Source organism: Mustela putorius, unplaced genomic scaffold (genome assembly GCF_011764305.1).
Source record: "Mustela putorius furo isolate JIRA1106 unplaced genomic scaffold, ASM1176430v1.1 tig00003834_pilon_pilon_pilon, whole genome shotgun sequence".
Classification (NCBI taxonomy): domain Eukaryota; kingdom Metazoa; phylum Chordata; class Mammalia; order Carnivora; family Mustelidae; genus Mustela; species Mustela putorius.
The window spans coordinates 38,054,028-38,066,121 of record NW_025421987.1 but is presented as its reverse complement, the minus strand read 5'-3'; the positions used below and the strand labels follow the sequence as shown (position 1 = coordinate 38,066,121).

General features: G+C 37.8%; 1 protein-coding gene across 1 annotated transcript in view; it reads left to right on the top strand.

Moving 5' to 3' along the window:
• Positions 1–337: 337 nt before the first annotated feature.
• Positions 338–12,094, top strand: part of LOC101675755 (cell surface glycoprotein CD200 receptor 1) — a 31,105-nt gene continuing 19,348 nt past the window's right edge. Inside the window, exon 1 of the mRNA XM_004761450.3 lies at positions 338–420. Within this exon, the coding sequence (XP_004761507.1) occupies positions 357–420 (64 nt within the window). The 5' untranslated portion in view covers positions 338–356. The remainder of the gene's footprint in view (positions 421–12,094) is intronic.

Genomic DNA, 12,094 nt, shown 5'->3' with positions numbered 1-12,094 from the left:
ATATCAGAGTAATATTTCTCCCTGGAGAAGGGCTATTGACAGAGAAATAGCATGAAGGAAATATCTTGAATAGTGGAAACGGTCTTACCTTGGTTTTGGAAGTCATTATCTGAGGTCATTCATATATAAAAATTCATCAATCTGTACACTAAATATTTTTGCATTTTACCATATGTAATTTATGCATCCTAAAATGCTGCTTTCTAAATAAATTGCTCTATAATTTATTGCGTTACTTCAGTACTGTGGGAGAGCCAATGATCTTAAGTATTGGCTTTTTTGCTTCATTGCTTCATTGCTCAACAAAACTCAGTGACATTTCCTGTTCTTGGCTACTTGGTGGCTAACCACTCCAAATGCATACTCTGGGGAGGATTTCAACTTTGAGAGTAGTGATCTCTATCAATATCATCATATCTGGTAAGTATGATGCTATAGCATTTTCAGCAAAATGTAAAGCTGTATTTCAATATTGACAAGGAGGCTCTTTAGCCACTCATAAAATGTTTTCTAATTTGTCCTAGTAGCAGTGATAAATATGTGTATTATCCAGCAAATCTTCATATTTACCTTATGCCATTCGTGTATGGACTAGTTGTCTAGCTGAGTCCAGGGTAATACTAGGGGCCCTGGAATGGAGTGAAACTGAACTTGTGTGACTGGACAAAATGCAGTGTTTCCTTCTGTTTCTAGGTTTGTATTTTTATTGTCTCCCTGAATTCTTATTTTTTTGGCCTTATATTTATTAATGTGTATTTTTTCTCCTTTGATATTTCTAATGTTTCTAGCACATAGGCTAAGAAGGAAACCCTATGTTTCCATTTGGGGTTGTTAAATTTTAAAATAGAAGCAAAAATGAATGGGTAAAATTTGTCTCATAAAATGAGGATCAGAGAATATAAGAATATATAAATGATAAATAATTACTTGAAGTCAAGGATTTCATGTCTACACCGGAATACTTTAGATAAAGGGAATCTTATATCACAGCATGAACAGATAGAAGAAATGACTAGAGTGACTAAAATTAGAGCAGTCTTAGAAGTGGAAACAAACTTCAATCCATTCTGTGTTCCTTGCAATTATTGCAAAAAAAAATCCAAAACATTCTGAGAAACACTGGTTTTCACATTTCCATATTATGTCTAGTTAAGGGAGAAGAGAACCAGCTCTTAGGAGAAAGAAAAGTGGGAATCTAAGGTGAGAAAGAAATTGGAAGGGAGGGGGGAACACTTGGGAAGAACTCAAAACACAGGGAATAACAGAACTGACTCATGACAAGTGCTAGAGAAGTATTGAGACATGGCAGGAAAGAGATGGCAACAAAACGGTGTAATTGAAGAGTGTAATTAAAACCAGTTAATGTAATTGACTCCATTCCCTGTTTGAAGGAGAATAAACATAAGGTTGCACAATGTATGTGATAAAATTAAACATCCATTTATTATAAAAAGATTTTTTTAAAAAAATTTTAAGACCCCCCCCTTTTTAAGGGCAGTTTTATGTTGACAGCAACCTTGAGAGGAAAGCAAAAGATTTCCCAAATCCCTCCTGACCCGACCTGTGCATAGCCTATATCTCATTATCAACATCCCCACCAGACTTTTACATTTGTTATAAGTGGTGAACCTGCACTGACACATAATTATCACCCAAAGGCCATAGTTTACACAGGGTTCATTCTTGGTGGTACATTCTATAAGTTTGAACAAAAGTATAATAACACATATCCACAACTATAGTATTATATAGCATAGCTCCACTGCACCCAAATTCCTCTGTGTTCTGTGTGTTCATCCTCGCTTGCCACTAAACCATGAAAACCACTAATCTTTTTAGTGTCTCCACAGTTTCTGCCTTTTGCATAATATCAGTTAGAATTGCACAGTATGTAGCTTTCCAAAGGTTTTTTTTTTTTTTTCACTTTGTAATATGTATTTCAGTTTCCTCTTAGTCTTTTCATGGCTTGATAGCTCATTGACTTTAGCTCTGAATAATATTCCAGTATCTGGATTTACCTCCGTTTATCTGGCCACTTACCTACTGAAGGGCATCTTGGTTGCTTCCAGGTGTTGACAATGTTGCCATTGCATTGAGTCAACATGAATAAAGTTGTTACAAACATCTGGGTGCAGGTTTTCATGAAGACATACATCTTCAATCCCACTGGATAAATACCAAGCAATGCTGTTGATTGATCATATTGTAAGAGTATGTTTAGTATATTAAGAAACTGCCAACCTATCTTCCAAAGTTGCTGTAGCATTTTTCAATTCCACTGGTAATCATTGAGTCCATGCTGCTTCACAACATTGCCAATATTTGGTTTTATTAGTGACCCACTAATAGATTTTGGACATTTCTTGTATTATTGATGTCACTCCTTTCAATTGTATATAAATATACTCTATCTAATTAAACAGATATAAATGTATTTCTATGTTGTATATATTTATACTTAGGTTAAATATTTATATAATATATAAATATATCTGATATATTTATATAGTACATATATAATACAGAGAGAGCATAGAAGTATATACCTAAAGAATATGTCATTGTTTTATTATTTTGAATAAACTGTTATCTGTTAGATCAATTAAGAAGAAAATAAAATCTATTATTTTTCCTATACTTATTTATTCTCCAGTATTCTTTATTCCTTCATATACATCCGAGTTTCTTGTTACATTATTTCCTTATTCCTGAAAAACTCTTAACATTTCTTGCAAGGCAAGTCCACTGGAATCAACTGACCTCAATTTTTGTTTGCTTGAGAAAGTCTTTTATTTCTCCTTCATTTTTTTTTTAAAGATTTTATGTATTTATTTGACAGAGATCACAAGCAGATGGAGAGGCAGGCAGAGAGAGAGAGGGAAGCAGGCTCCCTGCTGAGCAGAGAGCCCGATGCGGGGCTCGATCCCAGGACCCTGAGATCGTGACCTGAGCCGAAGGCATCGGCTTAACCCACTGAGCCACCCAGGTGCCCCTCTCCTTCATTTTAAAGGGTATGTTCATAAGATATAGAATTCTAGGTTGCAGGTTTTTTCCCTCTTAACATTTAAAACTGGATGTTATAAGCAACTAATTAATCATTGACCACTACATCCCCACCAGACTTTTACATAATGATGTACTGTAATGGTGATTAGAAACAAATTGAGGGTTTTAGAGGGAAGGGATGATGGGTTATCCCCGTGATGGGTATTAAGGAGGGCACATATTGTATGGAGCACTGAGTGTTATATGCAAACAATGAATCATGGGACATTACATCAAAAACTAATGATGTACTGTATGGGGACTAACTTAACATAAAAAAAAAAAAAAAAGAACTGGGGCTCCTGGATGACTCAGTGGATTAAGCCACTGCCTTTGGCTCAGGTCATGGTCTCAGGGTCCTGGGATCAAGCCCCACATTGGGCTTTCTGCTCAGCAGGGAGCCTGCTTCCCCCTCTGTCTCTGCCTATCTCCCTGCCTACTTGTCATCCCTGTCAAATAAATAAATAAAATCTTTTTAAAAATTTAAAAAAGAAAAAAATAAATAAAGCACTAATGATGTACTCTAGGTTGATTAATAGAACTTAATAAAAAAATAAAATTTAAAAAAAATGTTACTTCTTTCTCTTTTTCTTGCCTGGCTTCCTAGGAGAAGTTGGATATAATTCTCACCTTTGTTCCTCTATAAGATGTTTTGTTTTTCTAGCTTTGTTCAGAATTTGTACTTTATCTTTGATTTTCTGTAGTTTGAATATAATATGTCAGGCTCTGTTTGTTTTGTTTTGTTTTATTTTATGTTTCTGGACTTTTGTTGTTGTTGTTTGACATTTTGCCTGCTTGGTGTCTCCAAGTTTCCTAGAACTTGGGTTTGGTATCTGATAGTAACTTGGGGAAATTCTCAATTATTGTTTCAAAGATTTCTTCTGTTCCTTTCTTTCTTCTCCTTCTAACTTTTCCATTACATGTGTTTTGCATGTTTTCTTTTTCTTTCTTTTTAAATTAGCATATAATGTATTATTTCAGGGGTACAAGTCTGTGATTCTTCAGCCTTACACAATTCACAGCACTCCCCATAGCACATATCCTCCCCAATGCCCATGACCCTGCCCCCATCTTACCCCACCCTCTCCACTCCAGCAATGCTCAGTTGGTTTTCTGAGATGAAGAGTCTCTTAAGGTTTGTCACCCTCTCTGATTTTGTCCTGTTTCTTCCCTCCCTACACTTATGACCCTCTGTCTTTTTTCTCAAATTTCTCATATTAGTGAGATCATATGATAATTGTCTTTCTCTGATTGACTTATTTTGCTTAGCATAATACTCTCTAGTTCCATCCATATCATTGCAAATGGCAAGATTTCATTTCTTTTTGATAGCTGCATTATATCTATATCTATATCTATATCTATATCTATATATCTCTCTATATATATCTATCTATCTCACACAGGTCTTTATCCATTCATCTGTTGATGGACATCTAGGCTCTTCCCATGGTTTGGCTGTTGTGAACATTGCTGCTATAAACATTGGGGTGTACATGCCCCTTTGGATCACTACATTTGTATCTTAGGGTAAATACCCAGTAGTGCAATTGCTGGGTCATAGGGTAATTCTATTTTCAACTTTTTGAGGAACCTCCATACTGTTTTCCATAGTGAAAACCAACCCGCTTTCCCACCAAAAGTGTAGGAGGGTACCCCTTTCTCCACATTCTTGCCAATACCTGTTGTTTCCTGATTTGTCAATTTTAACCATTCTGACTGGTGCAAGGTAGTATCTCACTGTGGTTTTGATTTGTATTTCCCTGGTGTCGAGTGCTGTCAAGCACTTTTTCATGGCCACTTTCTCTTGGCCATTTGGATGTCTTCTTTGCAGAAATGTCTGTTTGTGTCCTCTGCCCATTTCTTTTTTATCTTTTTTTGTTTTAATTTTTTATTTTTTATAAACATGTATTTTTATCCCCAGGGGTACAGGTCTGTGAATCAGCACTCACCAAAGCACATACCCTCCCCAATGTCCATAACCCCACCCCCCTTCTCCCAACCCTCCTCCCCCCAGCAACCCTCAGTTTGTTTTGTGAGATTAAGAGTCACTTATGGTTTGTCTCCCTCCCAATCCCATCTTGTTTCATTGATTCTTCTCCTACCCTATTTCAGCCCCCATGTTGCATCACCACTTCCGCATATCAGGGAGATCATGTGATAGTTGTCTTTCTCTGCTTGACTTATTTTGCTAAGCATGGTACGCTCTAGTTCCATCCATGTTGTCGCAAATGGCAAGATTTCATTTCTTTTGATGGCTGCATAGTATTCCATTGTGTATATATACCACATCTTCTTGATCCATTCATCTGTTGATGGACATCTAGGTTCTTTCCATAGTTTGGCTATTGTGGACATTGCTGCTATAAACATTCGGGTGCACGTGCCCCTTTGGATCACTACGTTTGTATCTTTAGGGTAAATACCCAATAGTGCAATTGCTGGGTCATAGGGCAGTTCTATTTTCAACATTTTGAGTAACCTCCATGCTGTTTTCCAGAGTGGTTGCACCAGCTTGCATTCCCACCAACAGTGTAGGAGGGTTCCCCTTTCTCCGCATCCTCGCCAGCATCTGTCATTTCCTGACTTGTTTATTTTAGCCATTCTGACTGGTGTGGTTTTGATTTGTATTGCCCTGATGCCGAGTGATATGGAGCACTTTTTCATGTCTGTTGGCCATCTGGATGTCTTCTTTGCAGAAATGTCTGTTCATGTCCTCTGCCCATTTCTTGATTGGATTATTTGTTTTTTGGGTGTTGAGTTTGCTAAGTTCTTTATAGATTCTGGACACTAGTCCTTTATCTGATATGTCGTTTGCAAATATCTTCTCCCATTCTGTCAGTGTCTTTTGATTTTGTTAACTGTTTCCTTTGCTGTGCAAAAGCTTTTGATCTTGATGAAATCCCAATAGTTCATTTTTGCCCTTGCTTCCCTTGCCTTTGGCGATGTTCCTAGGAAGATGTTGCTGTGGCTGAGGTCGAAGAGGTTGCTGCCTGTGTTCTCCTCAAGGATTTTGATGGATTCCTTTCTCACATTGAGGTTCTTCATCCATTTTGAGTCTATTTTTGTGTGAGGTGTAAGGAAATGGTCCAATTTCATTTTTCTGCATGTGGCTGTCCAATTTTCCCAACACCATTTACTGAAGAGGCTGTCTTTTTTCCATTGGACATTTTTTCCTGCTTTATCAAAGATTAGTTGACCATAGAGTTGAGGGTCTATTTCTGGGCTCTCTATTCTGTTCCATTGATCTATGTGTCTGTTTTTGTGCCAGTACCATGCTGTCTTGATGATGACAGCTTTGTAATAGAGCTTGAAGTCCGGAATTGTGATGCCACCAACTTTGACTTTCTTTTTCAATATCCCTTTGGCTATTCGAGGTCTTTTCTGGTTCCATATAAATTTTAGAATTATTTGTTCCATTTCTTTGAAAAAGATCAATGGTACTTTGATAGGAATTGCATTAAATGTGTAGATTGCTTTAGGTAGCATAGACATTTTCACAATATTTATTCTTCCAATCCAGGAGCATGGAACATTTTTCCATTTCTTTGTGTCTTCCTCAATTTCTTTCATGAGTACTTTATAGTTTTCTGAGTATAGATTCTTTGCCTCTTTGGTTAGGTTTATTCCTAGGTATCTTATGGTTTGGGGTGCAATTGTAAATGTGATGGACTCCTTAATTTCTCTTTCTTCTGTCTTGTTTTTGGTGTAGAGAAATGCAACTGATTTCTGTGCATTGATTTTATATCCTGACACTTTACTAAATTCCTGTACAAGTTCTAGCAGTTTTGGAGTGGAGTCTTTTGGGTTTTCCACATATAGTATCATATCATCTGCAAAGAGTGATAATTTGACTTCTTATTTGCCGATTTGGATGCCTTTAATTTCCTTTTGTTGTCTGATTGCTGAGGCTAGGACCTCTAGTACGATGTTGAATAGCAGTGGTGATAATGGACATCCCTGCCGTGTTCCTGACCTTAGCGGAAAAGCTTTCAGTTTTTCTCCATTGAGAATGATATTTGCGGTGGGTTTTTCATAGATGGCTTTGATGATATTGAGGTATGTGCCCTCTATCCCTACACTTTGAAGAGTTTTGATCAGGAAGGGATGTTGTACTTTGTCAAATGCTTTTTCAGCATCTATTGAGAGTATCATATGGTTCTTGTTCTTTCTTTTATTGATGTGTTGTATCACATTGACTGATTTGCGGATGTTGAACCAACCTTGCAGCCCTGGAATAAATCCCACTTGGTCGTGGTGAATAATCCTTTTAATGTACTGTTGAATCCTATTGGCTAGTATTTTGTTGAGTATTTTCGCATCTGTGTTCATCAAGGATATCGGTCTATAGCTCTCTTTTTTGATGGGATCCTTGTCTGGTTTTGGGATCAAGGTGATGCTGGCCTCATAAAATGAGTTCAGAAGTTTTCCTTCCATTTCTATTTTTTGGAACAGTTTCAGGAGAATAGGAATTAATTCTTCTTTAAATGTTTGGTAGAATTTCCCCGGGAAGCCGTCTGGCCCTGGGCTTTTGTTTGTTTGGAGATTTTTAATGACTGTTTCGATCTCGTTACTGGTTATGGGTCTGTTCAGGCTTTCTACTTCTTCCTGGTTCAGTTGTGGTAGTTTATATGTTTCTAGGAATGCATCCATTTCTTCCAGATTGTCAAATTTGTTGGCGTAGAGTTGCTCATAGTATGTTCTTATAATAGTTTGTATTTCTTTGGTGTTAGTTGTGATCTCTCCTCTTTCATTCATGATTTTATTTGTTTGGGTCCTTTCTCTTTTCTTTTTGATAAGTCTGGCCAGGGGTTTATCAATTTTATTAACTCTTTCAAAGAACCAGCTCCTAGTTTCATTGATTTGCTCTATTGTCTTTTGGTTTCTATTTCATTGATTTCTGCTCTGATCTTTATGATTTCTCTTCTCCTGCTCGCTTAGGGTTTCTTTCTTGTTCTTTATCCAGCTCCTTTAGGTGTAGGGTTAGATTGTGTACCTGAGACCTTTCTTGTTTCTTGAGGAAGGCTTGTACCGCTATATATTTTCCTCTCAGGACTGCCTTTGTTGTGTCCCACAGATTTTGAACCGTTGTATTTTCATTATCATTTGTTTCCATGATTTTTTTCAATTCTTCTTTAATTTACTGGTTGACCCATTCATTCTTTAGAAGGATGCTGTTTAGTCTCCATGTATTTGGGTTCTTTCCAAACTTCCTCTTGTGTTTGAGTTCTAGCTTCTGAGCATTGTGGTCTGAAAATTGCAGGGAATGATCCCAATCTTTTATACCGGTTGAGTCTGATTTCGGACCGAGGATGTGATCTATTCTGTAGAATGTTCCATGTGCACTAGAGAAGAATGTGTATTCTGTTGCTTTGGGATGAAATATTCTGAATATATCTGTGATGTCCACTGTTCCAGTGTGTCATTTAAGGCCTTTATTTCCTTGCTGATCTTTTGCTTGAACAATCTGTCCATTTCAGTGAGAGGAGTGTTAAAGTCCCCTACTATTATTGTATTATTGTTGATGTGTTTCTTTGATTTTGTTATTAATTGGTTTATATAGTTGGCTGCTCCCATGTTGGGGGCATAGATATTTAAAATTATTAGATCTTCTTGTTGGACAGACCCATTGAGTATTATATAGTGTCCTTCCTCATCTCTTATTATAGTCTTTGGCTTAAAATCTAATTGATCTGATATAAGGATTGCCATCCCTGCTTTCTTCTGATGTCCATTAGCATTTCCACCCCCTCACTTTAAATCTGGAGGTGTCTTCGGGCTTAAAATGAGTTACTTGGAGGCAACATATAGATGGGTTTTGTTTTTGTATCCATTCTGATACTCTGTGTCTTTTGACAGGGGCATTTAGCCCTTTAACATTCAGGGTAACTATTGAGAGATATGAATTTAGTGCCATTGTATTTCCTGTAAGGTGACTGTTATTGTATATTGTCTCTGTTCCTTACTGATCTACCACTTGCAGGCTCTCTCTTTGCTTAGAGGACCCCTTTCAATATTTCCTGTATAGCTGGTTTGTTGTTTGCAAATTCTTCCAGTTTTTGTTTTTCCTGGAAGCTTTTAATCTCTCCTTCTATTTTCAATGATAGCCTAGCTGGATATAGTATTCTGGGCTGCATGTTTTTCTCATTTAGTGCTCTGAAAATATCAAGCCAGCTCTTTCTGGCCTGCCAGGTCTCTGTGGATAAGTCCGCTGCCAATCTAATATTTTTACCATTGTATGTTACAGACTTCTTTTCCCTGACTGCTTTCAGGATTTTCTCTTTGTCACTGAGACTTGTAAATTTTACTATTAGGTGGCAGGGTGTGGACCTATTCTTACTGATTTTGAGGGGCATTCTCTGAACCTCCTGAATTTTGATGCTCGTTCCCTTTGCCATATTGGGGAAATTCTCCCTAATAATTCTCTCCAGTATGCCTTCTGCTCCCCTCTCTTTCTTCTTCTTCTGGAATCCCAATTATTCTAATGTTGTTTTGTCTTATGGTGTCACTTATCTCTCAAATTCTCCCCTCATGGTCCAGTAGCTGTTTGTCCCTCTTTTCCTCAGCTTCTTTATTCTCTATCATTTGGTATTCTATATCACTAATTCTTTCTTCTGCCTCATTTATCCTAGCAATGAGAGCCTCCATTTTTGATTGTACCTCATTAATAGCTTTTTTTATTTCAACTTGGTTAGATTTTAGTTCTTTTATTTATCCAGAAAGGGATTTTATATCTCCAGAGAGGGTTTCTCTAATACCTTCCATGCCTTTTTCGAGCCTGTCTAGAACCTTGAGAATTGTCATTCTGAACTCTAGATCTGACATATTACCAATGTCCGTATTGATTAGGTCCCTAACCTTCGGTACTGCCTCTTGTTCTTTTTTTTTGTGGTGAATTTTTCCACCTTGTCATTTTGTCCAGATGAGAGTATATGAAGGAGCAAGTAAAATACTAAAAGTGTGGCAACAACCCCAGGGCAATATGCTTTAACCAAATCCAAAGAGATCCCAAATCGTGAAGGGGGAGAAAGGGGATAAAAAGAGGTTCAAAAAGAAAGAAAGAAAAAAAAATAAAAGAAAAGAGTTTAAAAAAAGAAAACGAATAAAGAAAAATATAAAAAGAAATATATATATATATTAGATACACTAGTTAAAAACGTTAAAAAAGAAAAGGATAAAAGTTAAAAAAATTTAGCAGAAGAAGAAAAAAAATGAAAAAGAAAAAAATTAAATTAACTGCAAGACTAAAAAAATCACAGAGAAAAAAAAAAAAACAAAATCACAGGGAGAAAGCCATGAATTCCATGCTTTGCTTTCTCCTCCTCTGGAATTCTACTGCTCTCCTTGGTATTGAAACCACACTCCTTGGTAGGTGAACTTGGTCTTGGCTGGATTTCTTGTTGATCTTCTGGGGGAGGGGCCTGCCTGGTGTAGTGATTCTCAAGTGTCTTTGCCCCAGGCGGAATTGTACCACCCTTACCCGGGGCTGGCTGAGTAATCCCCTTGGGTTTGCTTTCAGGAGCTTTTGTTCCCTGAGCGCTTTCCGTAGAGTTCTGGAGGACGGGAATACAAATGACGGCCTCCTGGTCTCTGGCCCGGAGGAGCCGAGTGCTCGGGGCCCCACTCTTCAGTGTGCCCTCAGAGAACAGCACCCAGTTACTCCTGTCTGCCTGACCTCCGGCCTCGCTCGAGCTCACCGAGCTTGCGACCGGTTCAAGGTAGCCCCAAGCTGTGAGCTTACTGTCGGCTCTGTCTCTGTAGCCGGCTTTCCCGTTCCAATATCCACAAGGTCTACGACACTCAGACACCCCCGATCCTTCTGTGACCCTGCGGGACCTGAGGCCACGCTGACCCCGCGTGGGCTTCGCCCCGGTTTAGCCTCTGGAGCGATGTCCCTCAGCGGAACAGACTTTTAAAAGTCCTGATTTTTTGCGCCGTTGCTCGCTGCTTGCTGGGAGCCAGCCCCTCCCCCCGGGGTCTATCTTCCCGTTGCTTTGGATTCACATCTCCGCCGGTCCTACATTTCAGAAAGTGGTTGTTTTTCTGTTTCCAGAATTGCTGTTCTTCTTCTCTTCGATCTGCCGATGGATTTGCAGGTGTTTGCAATCTTTAGATAAGCTATCTAGCTGATCTCCTGCTAGCTGATGTAGTCTCAGCCTGCTACTTCTTCGCCATCTTGACTCCTCCCTCCTCTGCCCATTTCTTGATTGGATTATTTGTTCTTGGGGTGTTGAATTCTTGGGGTGTTCTTTATAGATTCTTCATTGATTTCTTCTCTGATCTTTATTATTTCTCTTCTCCTACTGGGCTTAGGCCTTATTTACTGTTCTTTCTCCAGTTCCTTTAGGTGTCAGGTTAGATTGTATATTTCAGACCTTTCTGTTTCTTTTGAAAGGCTTGTATTGTTATATACTTTCCTCTTAGGACCACCTTTGCTTCATCTTGAAGATTTTGAACAGTTGTTTTTTTCATTTTCATTTGTTTCCATGAATTTTTTTTGTTCTTTAATTTCCTGGTTGATCCATTCATTCTGAAGTAGGATGCTCTTTAGCCTCCATTTATTTTACCTCTTTCCAACTTTCCTTTTGTGACTGAGTTCTAGTTTCAAAGCACTGTGGTCTGAACATATGCAGGGCATGATGCCAATCTTTTGATACCAGTAAAGACCTGATTTGTGACCCAGGATATGATCTATTGTGGAAAATGTTCCATATGCACTAGAGAAGAATGTGTATTCTGTTGCTTTGGGATGGAAGAAATTGCCTCCCAAATTTTAAGGAAAGGAAAAAAATACACACACACACACACACATACATACACACACACACACACACACACATATATATATATATATATATATATACACACACATATATATGTATATACACACACAAAAGATAAGGGTAAGTATGATAAAGGGATGGAATATGACTGTAAAGATGGAAATTGAAAAATATTTTTTAAAAGGAATTGATAAGAAGTTGGTTGAAGAAAGAAAGAGAAACATTTTTTTTTTTTTTTTTTTTTTTTTTTTAAGGGAGAGAATCTG